This window comes from Chiroxiphia lanceolata, chromosome 3 (genome assembly GCF_009829145.1).
Source record: "Chiroxiphia lanceolata isolate bChiLan1 chromosome 3, bChiLan1.pri, whole genome shotgun sequence".
NCBI lineage: Eukaryota > Metazoa > Chordata > Aves > Passeriformes > Pipridae > Chiroxiphia > Chiroxiphia lanceolata.
This window is the reverse complement of record NC_045639.1, coordinates 87,295,352-87,314,735: the sequence shown is the minus strand read 5'-3', so window position 1 is coordinate 87,314,735 and position 19,384 is coordinate 87,295,352. Positions and strand designations below refer to the sequence as shown.

Sequence of the window (19,384 nt, the reverse complement as noted above, 5' to 3'; positions counted from 1 at the left end):
TTGCCAAGGTGATAAGGGTCTCCTTCGTGGGCATTTTAGTGTAACTGTAACCATTATGCCACTGGGCAACAGGCTGGTGGGTCTGCTGGTTGGTTGAGATTTCTTAAACTGGTAGGCACCTCCTTGAAGATCCAGAACACCCGTAACGCTTGTGCCTCTGGGCAGGAAGAGCATGGGTGAAATGTTAATCCAGTCTGGATTCTCTAGGAAATGTCTTGAACTATTAAGCACCATTACACTAAACTTGAAAGTTCCCTGGGCATTTGACTGAACACCCTAATATAGCAGAAGCCTCTTCTGGGGAGGTGGCTGCCTGTCTCACTTCCAAATTATAGCACAATCCCTCTTTAGGTGTGCAGGCACCTATGTTCTGCCTAATCCCCCATATAAACTGAAATTAGGTTTCAGTCCACAACACTTGTGGTGTCACATAACCTAACAAGTGGCACCTACCCCGTCTTCTTGCACCTGCCTTCCTTCATAAACCATAAAATGGCTTTTAAGTAGCATTTTGGAGATTTGAGTGGTTAGATCCGAGAACTGGATCAAAAAAAGCAGGCAATGGAGAGCTTAGGTTTTAGCCTAGCAGAATGGAAGCTACCAACAGAAGCACCTAGGTGCTGGTGGTGTTGCATTTTGTCTTGGGCCTTTCCAAGCATGCTCTGAGACTACTTTGTTGAAGAGAACTCTTGTTTTGAACAGACTTTTATGTCACATGCTTTTTTAATATTAGAATACCATTCTAAGTGATACACAGCTGGCAGACTTTTTATTTTTGACCTGTAAAAAGTCTAAGGTATGTAAGCAAAGTGACAACTGGAGTACAACATCTTCAGCTCGTGGCAGAGGATAGAAATAGTAGTATTCAAATCTTCAGTTAGTTATTTTCTACTGGCTTACTTACTAACCATTTCTTTATACCTGATTTTCCTGCTCAGTTTAGGCACACATTTTTTCAATTGTGTCTAATGTACGTATCATCTATACAGTAGCTTGTAAGCCTCATCTGGTGTGCTTCGATTTATGTATAGATCTCCAATCCTACTGTGAAAGATAACTACATACTGCATTTCTCTCTTGCTTGTGTTGCCACCATCCCACTTGAGTTCATAACTGCTGCTTTTGAAACTGCTGTTCTGGTAGATCTTTGATCAAGTGGCATTTTGAACAGATAAATACTGGATATAATGTATGTAGATCATAGATACAGACGATCTTGAAGACTCATATTTGTACATACAATTCTAATATGTAAAAACATATTTAAATATATTAGTCTTGTTGTTTTCTTTTGTCTTCTAAAGATTAAACATTATGGATTGACAAATATGTGCAACAATTTTATGTAGTATAATGAAAATTGTGAAAGGTTGAAAATTGTTTTACTTTCACTTACATCATCAAAGAGTCATCCAGCATGTAAGACTTACGTCTTTTCTTTTCCTAAGAAATCCCTCAAGCTCTGTCCAACAAAAAAAGAAAAAAAAAAGAATTGTAGAAGAGTTGGGGATAGAGTAGTCCATGATGTCTAATCCATAATCAGTAAATTTAAAATTCCATGTATTTTTATACTGATTTGGTCTTGGTATAAGCAGAATGGCATTCATAGGGGTACATTTTTTTCTTTCTTATGCTTTTAGTTTGGATGGTTGGATGAAACAAGTATCTGTCTGTACTAAGCAGAGAAAGGAAACACAGCTCTTGCACCTTCACTACTGGCATGAAAATGTTGTCATCCTTCATATGTCAGTGTTCAAAAAGCTGTGTTTTACACTATGAAGAAAAATATGAGTTTCTTTGTCTTTTTCTTAGAAAGTTCATTTTCTAGTCCAGCTTAAGTTTCAGACTTGGATTTTACTTTTCAGATGGGGCAATTTTATCTCTTATTGTGAAAATTACTGGTATTAATAAAACACTTGACTAAACGATTGAATAACATTGAAGGGTCATGGAAAAAGTTTTCTGTATTTGTTACAGCATAGTAAGAGAACCCAATTAAGCCTTCCTTATTATTTAAATAGTTTCTATTTAGGTTTTAATCTTTTTTATTTCTCTGCATTTATAAAAATCCTCAATGAAAAAGAAAAGGGAAAATACTGAAGTTAAAATCAAAATGTAAAAGATGAAAATACTTAGGCAAAAGAAAGGGTGGAACATATTTTATTTGCTGAAAATTTTTGACTGGCCATTAAATATCTAAAGCATTTTAAAGGAATTTTTTGGATTAAATAATGTGCAGGTGGGAATTCATTGAAGTTTTTAAGATACCATTTTGAATAATTAACTGGTGTAGGGAATCATGCAGATCTTTATGGGGAGAAAAGATGAGACACTTATTTAAAACTCAAGTTTTTATGTGCTACTGCCCTATTTGAAAAAATTATTGATTTTTCAAGACTCTTGAAATAGAAGAAATAAACCTTTCAGTCTCTGCCACTCTGCCCTGAGAGGGTCCAGAAAATAATCTTGATTATTACATTTCAACTAAAAGAAAAATGATTCATATATTTAATTAAAAAAGCATTCATTAACTTATACTCTTTAACATTTGGTGTCAATACTAATGCGTAATAAATAATCCAGTGTAAACTAGTTTTTGTCTGTAATTTTAAATAACCTTTAAGGGAATAGCTATAAAAATGTACAGTTATGTTTTTATTGATTCCAGGGCTTACCAGGAGAGCATGGGGTACCAGGAAACCCAGGAGTTAAAGGAGACAAGGTATTTTTTTAAGTGTTTTTAATTAAGCTTGATATGTTATAGCATATTAAATTATCACCTCAGAAGTAACCTTCAATCCTTTTGTAGTGCATCTGTGTGGCTGCTGTATGAATTGATTTTAAAATGTACCAGTAGCAACCTCCTGTCTGCTTCTTGAAGATGCTGCAGGCCAGTTTGGCAACCCAGTTTCTCTTCAGATTTATAATTTAAGTAATATTTCAAGAAGGTTGCACTGCACCCTTACATTGAATCTGTGCAGTGCAGAAATGTCAGTTCAGGTCCTGACTACAGAAACCCATTTCAATGTAGTGCCCTACCCAGACTAATGTGTAAAACCCCACTTCACAGCCAGACATATTCATCTTGGTAGAGCACTGGGGCAACTACACTGTCTCAGATGTAAACCAAGGCTGTGTCTCTTTATGACATTGTATTTTACTGTGTAAAAATCCCTTAGTCAGAATTCAGATACATCAGCAATAGCTAAAAATTGCATGTGTGTACATATTGAATGTAGAGAAGGGGAAAAAAGAGGATACACAGGTGTGCTCTGAGCTATGTTATGTGTTATGGTATTTATACATTGTGGAGTACAAGAGAAACTAATGAAATCCATTAATAGTTTGAAAAAGTGAGCTAGAAGACAGACAGAAGAAAATAACTGGAACAAAAATCTACTCACCTTATAAAATGGGAAGTAGTGGATTCAGAAAAAATCACAGAGATGTTGCAAGAGCATGCAAAAGACAAAAGGACAGCATAATATAAAACCCAAGTAAGCAGCAGGAGTTAGAGGTGTGGAACAAGAGGCACTGCGTGCACTGATGTAAGAAGTAGAAGTGTAAACAGGAGTACAGTGAGGACCCTGGGTTTAGCACTAGAGGTAGATAGCTGGGGAGAGATTGCAGCTGGTGGAAACAGGTGGAAACCTGTTGCTGTGAATTAATTGTCAGGGTTTAATGAAAACCTGTGTATGAGGGGCCTGGGGACCAAGAAATGTAGATCAGTTGCATTGCAAGCATGGAAAATCAAGACAATGCTAGTTACAATTGATGGTTGTGTAGTCCATGCCTCCTCTTCTTCTGTAACTTCTTGAAGGAAAATATCAGTGCTTTTTTTCTTCTCTATTTATTCTCAAATACTGGCACACTCAATGATAACCTTGATAATATTTACAGTTTTTTTCATAGGAGAAAATTCTCACATTTCAATTAGCGATTCAAATTTATTTCGTAGGGTGACCCTGGTGGGATTATGGGACCACCTGGACATCCAGGTCCAAAAGGTGATATGGGGCCTCCTGGACCAAGTCTACCTGGAACACCAGTAAGCTCATAATCTGAAAAAGCTTTTCCGACTTTATTTCTTGGGGGCAGCTGTTAAAGAATTGTCACTGTGTGATGAAAGAAACCATAGAATCATAGAATGGTTTGGGTTGGAAGGGACCTTAAAGATCATCTGGTCCCAACCCACTATCATCAGTAGGGACACCTTCCTCTAGACCGCATTGCTCAAAGCCCCATCCAACCTGGCATTGAACACTTCCAGGAATGGGGTAACCACAACTTCTCTGGGCAACCTGTTCCAGTGCCTCATCATCCTCATAGTAAGGAATTTCTTTCTGATATCTCATCTAGTCTCAGTTTAAAGCCACAAAGCAACTATTTTTTTAATGTAATTTCAAAATGGAAATATATGTTACAGTGCATATATAAGTGCACTAAAATATAGTCTAAAAATAGCACAAGACTCACACATACTCCTAATGACAGTGGTATTAACAAGGAAGACATGGAAATTTTTCACAGTTTATTTCTGAAGGATAACTAATTTTGGCAATAAAATTCATCTAGTCTCTTGGATTTTAAAATATAATTTGTTTTTTTCCTGTTTTTTTGTTTTGTTTTGGTCTTTTTAGGGTCCCATTGGTGTTCCTGGAAACCCAGGTCCACGGGGACCAAAGGTATACAAAATAGATTATTTCTGTTTCTAAAAAAAAAAAAAGAAAAATTAAAAAAAAAAATTTAATATGGTAGTTTGCATTTTCAGACCTATTGTAATGGAAAGCCTTGTACCTTTCACAGGGAGAAAGAGGACTACCTGGTGTACAGGGAGCACCTGGGGAGATGGGGCCCCCTGGAATAGGCATTCAGGGATCACCAGTAAGTATACCAATGCCCAGAATTTGGGCTTCTCACTGTACATCTCTGTGAAACTGCAGTAAGCAAACTAAGCATAGTAAACAGCCATGCTGTGAACTCCCTTTTGACTTGACTCCCAACTCCCAGCTTGTTTCACATGTTGCTGTGTGGTTTAAGTTCAAACATGAAGCAAGTTGATACTGCTTATCTAAAGCATTCATACTAACTAACTTGTAGAGCAATAACTGTTTCAGTTATTCAGCTTGTTTCCCAAGTTTCTTTCTTTCTATTGCCTTTAAATAAAGCCCTCTGCAGTGTTTTCAGTAAAAAAATTTGCTGGTATTGATGGCATAGATGTTGGGTGGTACATGAGTTCTACTCCAGTGAATAAGACAATCTCTCTTCGGTCCAGACCGAAGAACTGTATCAGCTGATACATTCCAGTTTATGGACAGTACTCTGGTATAGAGAGAAAATGTCTGTGAAGGGTAAATAGAGATTCACAGTGAGTTCTTCGTCTAAAATAATCCTTAAAAATATCTTTTCAGTTAAAATATTTCCAAATCTGAATTTTAAAAATTATCCATTTGTATCTAAATAATCTAAATTGTTTTTATTCAACTGCTCATCAGCTTTTCTTAGGAATCTCCTGGCTAAATAACAAGTTTCACCACAAATCATTAAGTTTTGGAGTTGCTTGTCCTTAAAAATGGGCCTTAGCAAAGTCTTGAATTCTGTAATTTTGACAAAATTACATTTGGATTTAAAGCCAAACCTTAGAGTGAGTCTTTCTCGCAATGAAAGCTGCAGCTATATCCCACATTCAATATTTTTTAATGAAGTCCATCTTCCTTATCCTAGAAAGTGTAACTACTGATTATTTGGAGTTTTCTTGCAGGGTCCTATAGGTCCAACTGGATCAGCAGGTGTGCAGGTAGGGTATAAGTTTTGTCTTTAATATAAAAAGCATTAATTTAATTTAAGAATTTTACAGGAAAATTATTTTTATGTCCTAAATTACCTTTCCTGCTCTTAGGGCCCTAGGGGACCGCCAGGGTTACCAGGAACTCCAGGTACTCCTGGTATTAATGTAAGTGACAGTTTTCTATATATGCAACAAAAAGTAATGTGTGCCTCATCAATGATTAAAGGCCATCAATTTTTACATTTGTTTCTAGGGCACTCCAGGAAGAGATGGAAAGCCAGGACTACCAGGCCCTCCAGGTGATCCTGTACGTATAAAGTTTGTGCATTTGTTTTGGTGCAAGTATTTTAAATTTAAAGGAGGTGAATACCTTAATAAGTCTAGAAGAACCGGTGATATGAATGACAAAGTGGAAATACTTTCTTGGGAAAGACAGGAAACCAGTCATGTTACATACCTTTGCCTCAATAAAACTTTGAGACTGTTTTCATGATGTTTTTGTAAGCAAGTAAAAAATGCTTAGAATTACTTGCCATGTAGTTGATGTTTATCAAAAATTATGGATCGGAATATCTATCAGCAGAACTGTCAAACTTGGAAAGAGAGGTCTTTCCCATGCTCAGTTCTTGTCAGTGATTTAATTTTATTAGGGTAAGTAGATATAAACTCTGAAATTGGACTGGGAAAGATTGCTTACTTTTTGAAGATATAATCAAAATTCAAAGGCCATCTGAAGTCAACAAGATTTAACTTGACACAGATGAGTATGAAGTGCTTAATAAGGAAAAACAAAATCCATAAGTAGAATACATCTAGAAGGCACAGTGCATTGTAAACTAAATGTAAGTAAAATATTTGATGCTGCTATTAAATAGACAGGTCTAAATTATAAAACTTACTAACAGAAGCATTATTGCCTTTTGCTGTCTTGAAATACTCTTCTCTTTGGAAGAAACATTTTTTAAAGGAAGATATAGCAAGCAAGAGTGATTCTGGAGAATTAAGGCCATTTTAGCATTTTCAAAATCCTGCTATATATCATACACTTAGAGTTTGGCACACAGAGTTATGACTCTTAAGTGTGTGTGCAGTTGGACTGGACTTGCCATACATAGAGAGCAGAGGAGCTGTATGGCACAAACATGGTAGGCTTACCCTTGTACCTGATGTGCTCTTGCAGCTGGATATTGGCACCTTCCACACTAAGGCTTTGGGGTTCTGTACCATAAAATGATATAACAGCTAAAATAAGAATGGTAGAAAAGAGGAGAGCCCGGGGAAATTACAATTCTCTAGTCAGCAGGAAGACATTGTAATAGCCTGACTAGCTGTAAAATTTCATCATAAGGGGAAGGAAGAAAAGCATGTGGTAGTTGTTTTAAAGTCTTGTTACAGGTTTTTAAGAGCAGGTGATACTGTCTATATGCAGTTTACCTCTGTGCAGAGGATGAACTTCACACCTTACCTAGTTATGTCCTTAGGTTGTGTTAGGTGGCGATGTCTCACCCTAGAAAACTCATCAGCCTGCTTTCAAAATTTGGAGTGGTGTACTCCTAACTATGTTTATGGTTAAGTATGTTCAGCTGTGTGTCTCCTGAGTTGATGTTTTAAACCCATTACTATTAACTGGCAGTTTTTCTAATATGCTACAAAAGTGCTTACGTTTTGTTTTTCAAGATGGAAACGATTGAAACAGACTGAACGAAACCAGTTAACATCTTTTGAATATGCCTAATTTTATAGTATGCCCAGGGCAATTTTTTATTTAGCAATTGCCAGAAGAAATGAGCATTGGTAATTGGAGACTCTGTTTGTGAGTGAAGCTGATGATAACAAGGGCAATGAGTTTTTTGGCAATATGAGTTTAATGGCAGGTCTTGAAAATCTGAGACATGCTGCAGTAAGTGTAGTCTTATTGATTGATCTTTAAATGGGTTAGCTTTAGTAGCCAATTTAGCGCTGGCACCACAGAGTTATGCACTAATTCTTAATGTTTAAAGACAGGACAAAATGCTCTTGTTGCTGTAGCTGGATTATTTTTGGTATCTGAACTAATTTATGGAATTTATCTTTGGCATCTCCAGAATTTGTGCTGCAGTTGATGGTAGAGTCAAAGCCTAGGAGAAAGGGGAAGGAAAACAGTTGAAGATTATCAAGTGAGAATAGTCTGTGACACTTTCCAATTGTGTTAAGTAGTTGCTGATATGCAACAAAATTAGTATGTTCTGGAGTTATGCTGTTGTCATGGTTTAAGAAAGTTCTTTAAAATGTAACAAAAAAATTATAATTGTGAGGTTGGATAGGCAGTGATATTTAACTATATTTGAAACCCTGGTTTTAATTTTGAGTTTTCATTTAAAAAATAGCTTTTATATATATATATATATATATATAGTCAACTCTATTTGTAACAATATAAGCACATCATAATTAGTAATGTTGTGTAAAATACTAACTGCATCTGCTTTTTTAATTTCAGATTGCACTGCCACTTGTGGGAGACATGGGTGCCATACTGAAGGTAAATATTTTTAGAGGTTAGATATAGTTCTTTGTTATAAACGTGCTTTTTAAACCAAAATATGCATTTAAAAGTTTCTGTAGATTCAATTCTGACCCATGGGGCTAGCCTAAAATAATTTTGTGATTTTTGTAGATTTTTGATTTGTTTTCTAAAAATACGTGAGGTTTGTATTTTATGGGAATTTTGCCAAATAGCGTGTGAGGTAGTAGCCAGCAAGGGCCTATCCAACACATCCAATTCACAGAATGAATTGCAACAAATATACCTCATTCTCCACTTTTACTTTTTAGCATTAATTTCAGTAATATACCAAATAGGGAAAATAGTCTAGAATTTCTAAGATATTATTTTGAAAAATAATGAAATTTGGAGTGCTCAAACCTAAACACAGGTGTGTCTGGGACTATCTAAAATGAAGTAAAAAAGGTGTTAGCAGGGTTTGAGAGATGGGGGAGAAACAAGGAAGATTCTCTGAACAAGCATATTGCTTAGAAGAGAGGAAGGACTGAAGAGAAGGCTTTGGGGTAAAATGAAGGGATGGTCAGAAAGGCAGGAAGGAAGCAGTCTGTATAAATTGGTCTGCATGGATCAGATCTATGTAACAAAAATGATTATTTGTCACTCGGTTTTCTGTCTGTTCTGCAGGGTGATCCTGGCACAAGAGGACCTCCAGGCATCCCTGGTAGAGAAGGGCCAAAGGTAAGTTTTGAAGAGAGTACTTTTCATTGCTTTGGCTCCTGTTAGAAGTAAAAGGCCAGATTCTTATCTCTGCCAGTCTTGACTTTCTTGTCTGATCCCTATCCATGTGACATCTGAGCAGCCTAAAAGTTCAAACGATTTTTCTGGTTCAACCCTCATCATGAGTCAGTTTGCCTTCTCTCTAAGAAAAGTGAGCAAAATAGCCTGAGTCCCACACCGGGATTGCCTTTTTGTGTCTTGCCACCTTTAAAGCTAGCTCAGATTTGACTGTCAAGTAGTGCATTGTTATCTATAGACTTATTTTAGGTGAGTCAGTCACACAAGAATCCTGTGGTGAAGGAAACTTCCCATGTCTCCCTCAAGTGTGCAACAGCTGGACCACCCTGTGCCTTTGCATTCTGTTTCCATGGGAATAACACAGCTATTTCACTGGGACTTGAAGTTTCACTGACATCAATCAAAATCCTGCTTCACTGTAATCAGATCAAATGCCACATGCTTTGACATATAGATATCTTCTATCATTGAGTCTAATTCCATGAAAGTGAACTTTCTCCATTTCAGCAAGCATTTTGAGCTCATTGGTGTTAATGTCTCCATCAGGCCTTTTGTCTAGTTTGCCTGCTAGGTACAAACCGCTCATTTCCTTTCACCTCAATCGGAGTGATATTTTAAAGCTTTTAGGTTGTTTTGAGCCTTTTTTTTTTTTCTGCTCTAGGCTTTATGGCTGTTAGGGCTTCATAGTAATATATATTAAACGTGGGTCATAAAATGCCCTACAGAACATGAAATTCATTGTTCTCTAACGAAAATATTTGTTTGAATGTTATGTTTTCATAGGGAAGCAAAGGTGAACGTGGATTCCCTGGGCTTGCAGGAGAGAAGGGTGATGAGGTACAAGTACTTCATTTCTACAGCAGCTACATTCTTATCTGACCTTAGTAAAGACCTAGACTGAGAATGAAATGCACAGGATGTTTTTTAGTTCTTTAAAACTGCTGAGATAGTCATGTATTGCTATAAGTAGCTCTCAATTCTGAATTTTCAATAAGATTAACTGTTATTATTCAATTAAATAACATCTGTTTAATTTTTATCTGTGAATTTTTACTCATTTATATATTTTAAAGCCTCATATACATTTACATGCTAATTCTTAAGAGTACGACACAGAGTAATAAATAGGTAAATGCCAAATATTTTCAGAAAATACTTCATGTTTATAACGTATCTGCTTTCATTTTATTAGATTCCTTTTAGAATTTATTTTCAAAAACATTCCATTAGGCAAATACCCTGACGGGAATGGTCATAGCAGCAATTACTATTTAGTGGAAACTGGAAAATGTTTGAAGAGGCTGAATTCAAAGTATTTACAGTATTTTGCATCATATACTCCATTCTTAGAGTTATTTCTGTGTCTTTATGGAGAAGGAAAAAATTCTCTCGTAATCAGGGAGTGCTGGCTACAAGACACAGCACCGGAAGAATATGAAACACATTTAGAGTGTATTGATTGAGGGGTTTGCAATTCTTTATGATCATTTTACATTTCTTTGGCACTAAGGCCATGTAGACTAGTAGAATGAGAATGATTTTCAAAAAAATCTGTGTTCATCAGTATCCTTAGCTTCCAAATGTAAACAGTTATATGAGGAAAAAAAAGATACAGCAGAAGCATTAAATATGTATTCCTGCTACTGTTTTGCCCCAGAGTTTAGCATGTTGTCAGCCTAAAGTGTCATGCTTATTTTCCCTTTTGTTTTACACAATATATAGATCTCATTAATTCTTTACTTCTTATCAAAGCAAGAGCTTCCTGAGGTTGAATTCAGAACATATTCCCTGGAATGGTGGGCAGCCATAAAAAAATTTCATGCAGAATTTTACTAAAAAATAAATGGGAAAGTAACACATCCTTCGTGTGCCCTACAGGATATCTCTACAATTCAGTCCTAGCAGGCTGAGGCACTAGTGAAACCATTTCAACAATTCAAATACTATTTAACTTCTGAAAACCAAGTGAGATGTTTTGGGCAATTAAGAGGGTAATAATAGAACAGCAAGTTTATAACTGGCAGTTAGGGTTTTTTTGAAGGACTCTAGGGTAAATTCATAGTAAATTTTTCATTAACTTGGTGGGGTGTTGTGCTGTATTAATAAATTAACTACTCACATGCTTCTTCACTGTTTGAGAGCTCGTTACCTGCCTTAGCTCTGATATTTTCATTGTTTAGCAGTAACTTTTGATTATGACATTGTGAGGGTGCAAGTGAATTTTTTTGTCAGAAGCACATATGAAAAAGCTTACTAAATTTAAAAGTAACTTTTTTTTACAAATTCTTTTAAAAAATGCATTTGTTTTCAATGTTATGCTTTGGTTAGCATGGAAATAGGAAGAAAGTTTGAGAAGCCCACATGAAACTCTTTGAAATGCACTCATCAACTTCCATATGCTTTTAATATATGCCCTTTAATCTTTGTTGAAGCTTAGTTCTATTCCTTTCAAAAACATGCCTTTTTTTTCAGGGGAGGGTTTTCCTAACATCAGTAACAAGAACTGCAGAAAAGGTTCCTTTGGCTTCATATTAATTCTCCATATGACTGTACCATCAGAGTAAAGTAATTAGAAATGAATAGAGCACATCCTGCCACTATGAAAAGCTGCAGAGGTGGATCAATGTCCTCTGTGTGTAGAAGCAAGAAAGGGAAATCAATATCTTTCTCTAACTCCACATTTTTCCTGATTTATTTCTGTCTGAAGTTTTCCCTCAGTCTCTCCCTCAGAGGACCTATTTCAGGGCTCCTGACCTCTGTAGCTTTCTAGACTGCCTCCTTAGCCATTCCTTATTAAACACAGCATTTAACAGGAGAAATACACCTTCTTCTTGTCAGTGGATAGACAGGTAAAATCAGTCTCTGCTGGGAGGTATCTATTTTCCTTCGTGGACTATAGACAGAACCAAGAGCAGTTGGCTCTCATTAGTACATGTCTTTTACACGTCTAAAATTGCACCTAAGCCTGGTGTGGCAGAGGAAAGACTTTCAGTGGCATCCAGGCTTATCTCAAATCCCATCTGTATTTACTGTAGTAAGTTGCAACACATGTATGTTTAGTAAGTGGATACCGGAGTCAATCAATTTTACAGGCAATAAAATCGAATAAAAGCAGGAAAGTGGATCATTAAATACTGTGTAAAATGTCATGTTCCATTATCAAAAAACCAAAATCTATAAATCAGGCAGAAAACACTATTGCATTTAGATAGCATCAGGAAACACTGAAAAGTCTGAGTAAATGTCTTCTCACCAAGAGCCTTTTAGTGATAGAAAATAGAAAATTAATCTCTAAGGAAAAGCCAGCTGTCCTGTTCTTATCTACACAACTAAAGACAAAAAGATTTACAAGACATACGATAACAATGTGAAAGGTTGAAGGACAAGTGGTGTTTATCACTCAAGCAAGAAGTTACCTCTAACCTTGTCCAATGATAATCTCTTCCCTGCATGTCAAGGTGTTGGTTTTTTCATTACTAAAAATAATGCACCAACCTTTTAGAAGAAAATGCATTTTAATATAGTTGTAATACTGCTGGACATGCTGAATATAAGTATTTTTTATGTAAAAGTGAGAGAGGAACTAGACGTGTGCTCTTTTAATTTCCAGGGTCTTCAAGGTGCTCCTGGACTGCCAGGCATACCAGGACCCAGTGGACCATCTGTAAGTGTTTGGTATCACTTGTGATCTAATTTACCTCTGGAGAGATTGCTGTAGCTGTCTAGTTTCATATTCTTTCTTTTATCTTTTAGGACAGTAATAATAAAACCTTACCCATACTGGCTCTAATAAAGTAAACTATGTTGGTGTTGATGTTACTGAAAATACTGTCATTTTCTGGGCTCAAAGTTTATGTAACTTAAATAGGTTTCAAGTTTTAGCATTACTAGAGAGTCTGTGAGGTTACGTGATTTACAATGTGCACACTTGCAGTGAATTATGTATTTGTACTCAGGTTATACTTGTTAGTAATAAAAATCTAAAAATAATTCTAGCTAGTAATTCTGAAAAAATTCAGTACTAAAATGAAGTAATTACTTGCATTCTGTTTTTTGTTCTGTAATTACTTGGTTTCACAAGTTAAAAACAAAGTATGAGAATAATCTGACAGTATTTCAAGACGCTGAAATATATAATTAGAATATTTGGTATTATTGGCAAAAGTCCTCTTCAAAATTTTTTCAAATTTTATTTTCTACGTATTGGATGGAATCATGTTAGTTAGTACGATCATTGTTCATTCCTAGGTTTCATGGCAGTACTAATGCTTCTTTCAAAAACTGTAGCACATGTAGGAAGTTTAATGTGGAATATATAAACTGGCATTTTAGCAGTAATGCATGATTCTTAGCAGTATCAAGATGTGCCAGTTAGAGTCAGTGCATTTAGTTTGCCAAGGTGAAAATGCAACTGCAAACACAAGTTTTACCCTTCAAAGGACTTATCCGAAGGACACAGCTGTTGTATCAGACAGAAGAGAAATATTTAAACCTGAAGAAGCAGCATAGTTAGGTTTAAATGACCTTCAAAAAGCAAAAGTTTTAAAAACATAGAGACAATGTAAGAATACTGTGTTTCATTTTTTCGTAACTAATATAAAGAATTCTGTGTTGTGCAGGGAGTCACAGGAAGACCTGGACATCCTGGTCCAGCAGGGGCAAAAGGCGAAAAGGTATTTCTTCTCTTTAGTCTTGGTAAAGATCTGTGAAGGTTTTGCAATCCCATTACACTCTTGTGTTTGGGGGCTTTTTTAAACAAGTGCAAGAGTGCAAACAAGAATGACATACATTCCAAATTTTTATTTGTGTCTTAATACAAGTACTTTCCCCAAGCAATGCTGTGCATATAGGCTTATATTTTGAATTGCAGTCCTTGTGGTGTATGTAAGTTGCAGAGAATGTTCTCTAGGTGTAAGATATTATATTAAGTTTAGGAAAGTGAAAATGTGTTTGTGAAATAGTATATGACTGGTGACTGCTTGGTCTGCTACTCATTCTTTTACCAGTATTATACTCAAAAGTATTTGCATACTTTAAAAGTGCTTCACAAGTACTGAAAGTTATTATTAGTTATTCTGAAAAAAATGCATATGCTTCCTTTATACTTAATTTACACTTAATTTTATACTTAATTTACACTCTTGTAGCACTGCTTTTTATCAAACTTATGTGCTCTTTTATCAGGCACTCAATATTATCCATTGTAACTAAGAGGTCAAATTCATTTCTCGGGTTCCTCAGATCAGAGAAATACAGCAGAGACAAACTTAGTTTGCTGCAAAGTACTATCTGGTACAAGTTCTCCGTTTTGTATATGAATACAGCTTTTTTTATTTTTTCTCTATTACCTTGGAGTTTTTCAGGCATAACACTGCCACATCAATGTGTGGGATCCTACTAATACTCTGCAAAACTTTGACTCTGTGTGAGTAAGAAGGGAAACTATTTTGTAAATCTCTGAGATTATTTCAGTATAAAATTTGAATGACAGTTTTCTCCTTGCAGACTACAATAAGAAAAATTTACCCCAGTTATTTCATTTTTATGTAACTGAATGCAAAACACAAGTCTTTGTTAGTTCCTTGTTCACAATTCACACAGACGTGAGAATGAGAAGCCACTGGTGGCATTGAACACTTAGCTTGACTTTTGCCACCTTAGTAATTTTAAATATGTGACCTAAGGGTCTCACTGAGACGTGTTTAATAGGATTCAGCAAAGTTAGTGAAAAATTCTGACAGACTTGTTTCAAATTATACAGTGTACTTTACTAAATTGTAGTGATAAGATTTTTAAAAGATTTTTTGGGAAATTTTGTATTGAAACCTTTGTAACTCTATACTAGTCAGAGACCCCACCATTCTGCTGGGGAAAAATCTCAGCAGCTGTATTTTTTGTTTAATATAAGCAATTCAGTACACATCAGCAGAACAGACTACAGATACAGATAGCAGCAGATTAATATTCTATAATAAAAACCAAAAATATATTCATTATGTCTCTTAATAAAGAAGATTTTTTTAAAAAAATCCCAATTTTTATTCATTATGTATCTATGTAAACTGAACTTCTCAAACTGTAGCTCTTCTTTATTTACATATGAATGCTCAGCTGAGGACTGGCTTTTACAAAGGAACATACAAAGTTAACAATGAATGTTAACTTTTATCTGCCAGTTGCTTAGAAATTCATATTAACAAATATTTTTTTTTTTTATCTTCCTCTCTCTCCTGGTACCTATGAAATGTCTCACAACCCAGGTTACCACTGCTATTTTGCCATAAGGAAGTTACTATGCATAAAGCAGCAAGCAACTAACAAAATAAAAAACTGGTACAAAGTAATGATTCATAACTTGCCTAAAACTTAAGCAGAAACTGGGCAGGAGAATTTATTCTTGGTATTACCTGCTTGTATCTCTTGTTTATTGTCATTATGGTCATCATAACTTGAGTATGACCAGTTACAGTAAATAAGTCTTATGAATCTCTTGCTCTACTAGGGTAGTGAAGGTTCTCCTGGGAAACCTGGACCACCTGGGCCTCCGGTGAGACATTTTGTTTTATATTTTGAATATTATACTAAGAACAATATACCTTTGAGTAAAATGTAAAGTAATAAAAGGAACTAACTGTCAATCTAATTCATGTTAGTATTGCAGGATGGAAAAAATTTCTTTTTTCAAAATATTTCTCTATTCCTTTTTTTTTTTTCTTGCAATTCATCGCTGAGTAAGTTCAGGTCACTAAAGCCACCCTAGAAACCTGGTCAAATTAGTTAACCTTGGAGTCCAGTGTTACTAGAGTAATTTGAGAGCATGGGTACATGAGATCAGAGAACTCGGGGAACCTAGGGAAAGACTGTGAACTCCAAATTAAGTGGAATAGTACCTAACACAAAATTTATTCTGCAGAATTGTAATAATATCAAAATATAACATACACTGAGATTTACAGGTTTCTGGTTTTATCATTCAAAAAAATGTTCCAAGCTGCATTGGTATGTATCTTGTGTTCTTTTGAAATGTCTGGAATCTTTGACAAATTGAGAACAAAAAGTATACCGCAGGTTTGCCAGGCTACGGGACTTGAACAGAGCATTAATTCTGCCTTTATAATTCATAAATGACACTTACTTGATTTTTATGCTTTAAAGGGTATGCCTTACAATGAAAGAAATGGAATGAGCAGCTTATATAAACTGCAGGTATTTTTCTTTAATGTTAATTGGTTTTTTTCAATCCACACCTAATTTTGGCCCAACTCAACTTTTAAACTTGCTGTTACAGGGAGGTGCGAGCGTCGCTAGTTATCCAGGTCCACCAGGACCTCCGGTAAGTATTATCAGAAATCTAATTTCTGAGAGCTAATTCACATAGTAATAGGGAGATTAGTTGGTTGTGTGGAATTTGATTTTATATTGAAAGATTGAAAAAATAAGTATATGATTGGTATGTAGAAAATTATATAGAATCTGTGAATTTATGCTTATTAAGTATTTTAGCACATTTTGGAGAGTAATTTATTTTGATTTAAGTATTTTGTCCTAGCAAGTAAAGGCTGTAGAAGTGGTACAGAATTTTGTATTGGACTCCTTAGTAAAAGTATTCTAATATCTAAAAACATGTCATATTGTATTTATAGTTTGTGATGCCATAGCTTCGTAGTGGATTAAATGTGGTGCCAGAAATGAGAAGCTCATGAAGTCTGATCTGAGTTCTGTCACTGATTCACTGTTTGTAGCTACAGTGAAGAAAAATGTGCAAAACCAGGAATTATGTTGTGGCAGTAATACAGGGCTTGTGTCTTCCACGCTGCAGAGTGCAGATGCACCACTTTGCAGCTGGACACTGTTGCTTTGGTTCTGTGGAGCCAGAGATACTGTGCACTTATTTTACATCCTCCTCCTTGTTAGCATCACAGGCAGGTTCTGCTGTTTTGAGATGATTATCATTTTGGTAACCACATAAATATGTTGTAGCCATCAGTGAGGACTTTGTCCTTACATTATGTGCCATTTATGGTTGTGGCCTGGCACCAAAGTACAGAGCTGTCTTTCTCTGTATTCTGGAACAGCAAAACAAAACCGAATATTATTAAGATTTTATACTAAATTAGCTGAGAGGGCTGGAATTAATACTGATTCTAAATGCACTGCATTAGCAAAGTATACTCATAATGCCATCATTAAAAATATCATCTTTTTGTGTAAGACATTCTTTAAATGTGTTTCCACTTTGGTTTGTTTCTGCAGGGTCCAAAAGGAGATCCTGGAACAGTGGTATGTGTGTCTTTTTTGGTCTTAATAGAAAATTCCCAAAGTAGTTTGACACATGATAGTAATTACAAGGGTAGAAGAGTCTATTTACATTCTTTAGCAGGTAGCTTACCTCCTGAAGAATCAGTACACCTGAAAAAGCCTTTTTAATTGCCAGGCTTGTGAATTTTGCAATTTTGGTAAATAATTCTAAGTGAAAATGTAATGAATGACTGAACATAGTATTAACAACTTATGGATTCATCTCTGCTGAGCTGTTTCTGGATATATCTAAGACCAAAGAAGGTGAAATAAAGGCAGAAAATACCTTCAGAGCTATTAGATTGTTCTCAATATTAAATTTGAAAGTGATAATGGTCAAGGTACAGTGTGTGCTACATCATGCCAGCTAGTAACAACTAGAAGTTGATGTTTTCTTCGAAAATGGCATGATGGCTACTTACAGTATGATCACATTACTTCTTGTGAGCAAGAGGATGATGACCATAGGAGCCACTATACCTTTCAGCTAAGCAGTTTGGCATTCAAAAGCACATCTATTTAACTTTTTGATTTATTTTTTTCACATTAAACAGTGTTATGTCCTTTTCATGTAACTGTTCTTTAAAAATTATGAGGAGGGGAAAGACAAGTAAGGGAAGAATCTTGAACAGTTGCATAGTGCTGTCTGCCAGCAGAATGTAGATCCAAACCCTGAATGGGCGTACATTTTCCAAAGTCCTTGCCTTTATAATAGAGAAACTGTATTTGTCGTCATCTTGCAGTGTGTTGCTACAGTTCCTAGACTTGAAGGTGGAAAAGTTGAAACTCACAGGTATTGTGTCTTGATGGCTGGACATCAGTGCAAATACCCAGAAGATAATAGTAGCACTTGAGTGTTGATGGTTTAGCCCAAAAAGTATAATAGTATCAAATATCATTTTAAATTAATATTGTTTTAAAAATTGGGTAAATGCTTCCACAACAGTTAAAATTCTAATAAATTTTGTACTTATTTTTTGAGTCTAAAGAATGTCACATAACTGCAGAATTATTGTTACAGCACTGTAACACTGCAAAGCAATGAAAAAGATGCTGTTCCTTCATGGTTAGTGTGGTAGAACTGTGTCCAGCAGGCCTCTTTTGAACTTCAGGCAGTATGACTGAAATGGGACAAGTACTATATGTCAGATAATGAAAACTGATGCAAAAAATTTACTGATAAAATCAGTAGAAGCCGAGGTGGTTAGGAAAGGAAACTGTCCCCAGTCATGCTGCGTTCCCCATGGTCTGATGGTAAATTGTCTACTTGATAAAGATCAGGAAACCCTGAAAAATATTGGAGAGATCATTTTTGAAACAAAATCATGTCCCTTCCAGCAAAGCAAATAACATCTCTGCCTCCTACTAGTGAAACAAATTACTTCAGGGTTCCATTCAGGAGTTCATTCAACCACCAAGAAGCTAACATTTGACTTTTTCAGCTGCTGTCCTGTCTTCAAATTGTTAGTCTTGGGCACAATAAATAAGGAGATGGTTCAGCCAACATTTTGAATGCATGATAGTAAAGAATCAGGGTCAGAGGAGAACACACGGATTGTTTAAATATCACTGGAGACTGGCCTTGTGTGAACACATCAGGCCACTATATTTGGGAGATGATGATGTGTCTTCTTCTCTTGTTGAACGGTTCTTGTCTTGTAACTTGGGTCCATATTATGGAATCTTTGTCTTCAGTATCAGTGTGAAATTACTGAGGAATGTCTCTACTCATGAAAGCAGCATGCCAGTACCACTTAGATGTACCTTTTTTCCTACCAGTGAAGACACGGTATCTACACAAATATAGTAGCAGAAATAAGTGCAGCTAGCTCACACTGACCCAACCAAGATCAAAGTGGTATAGGAAGGTAATATCTTTAAGAGCTGGCTTGGACTTCATCTGTCATGAAGGTGCATAATCTCCACTCGGCCAACTCATGCAGGGTTTAGGAATATATTTGATTCCTTGCCAAGTGTTAATGGAAAGTCAACTACATGAAAAAGTATATTTTGATTTA

At 35.7% G+C, this 19,384-nt stretch overlaps 1 protein-coding gene across 5 annotated transcripts in view; it reads left to right on the top strand.

The window, feature by feature from the left end:
- Positions 1 to 19,384, top strand: part of COL19A1 (collagen type XIX alpha 1 chain) — a 190,602-nt gene that overhangs the window by 142,450 nt on the left and 28,768 nt on the right. For all 5 annotated transcript variants that reach the window (XM_032683529.1, XM_032683530.1, XM_032683526.1 and 2 more), the window contains 16 exons: positions 2,669 to 2,722; positions 3,959 to 4,048; positions 4,641 to 4,685; positions 4,807 to 4,884; positions 5,762 to 5,797; positions 5,900 to 5,953; positions 6,042 to 6,095; positions 8,268 to 8,309; positions 8,958 to 9,011; positions 9,852 to 9,905; positions 12,679 to 12,732; positions 13,688 to 13,741; positions 15,571 to 15,615; positions 16,224 to 16,274; positions 16,357 to 16,401; positions 17,322 to 17,348. In XM_032683529.1, coding sequence (XP_032539420.1) covers positions 2,669 to 2,722; positions 3,959 to 4,048; positions 4,641 to 4,685; positions 4,807 to 4,884; positions 5,762 to 5,797; positions 5,900 to 5,953; positions 6,042 to 6,095; positions 8,268 to 8,309; positions 8,958 to 9,011; positions 9,852 to 9,905; positions 12,679 to 12,732; positions 13,688 to 13,741; positions 15,571 to 15,615; positions 16,224 to 16,274; positions 16,357 to 16,401; positions 17,322 to 17,348 — 837 coding nt within the window. The remainder of the gene's footprint in view (positions 1 to 2,668; positions 2,723 to 3,958; positions 4,049 to 4,640; positions 4,686 to 4,806; positions 4,885 to 5,761; positions 5,798 to 5,899; positions 5,954 to 6,041; positions 6,096 to 8,267; positions 8,310 to 8,957; positions 9,012 to 9,851; positions 9,906 to 12,678; positions 12,733 to 13,687; positions 13,742 to 15,570; positions 15,616 to 16,223; positions 16,275 to 16,356; positions 16,402 to 17,321; positions 17,349 to 19,384) is intronic.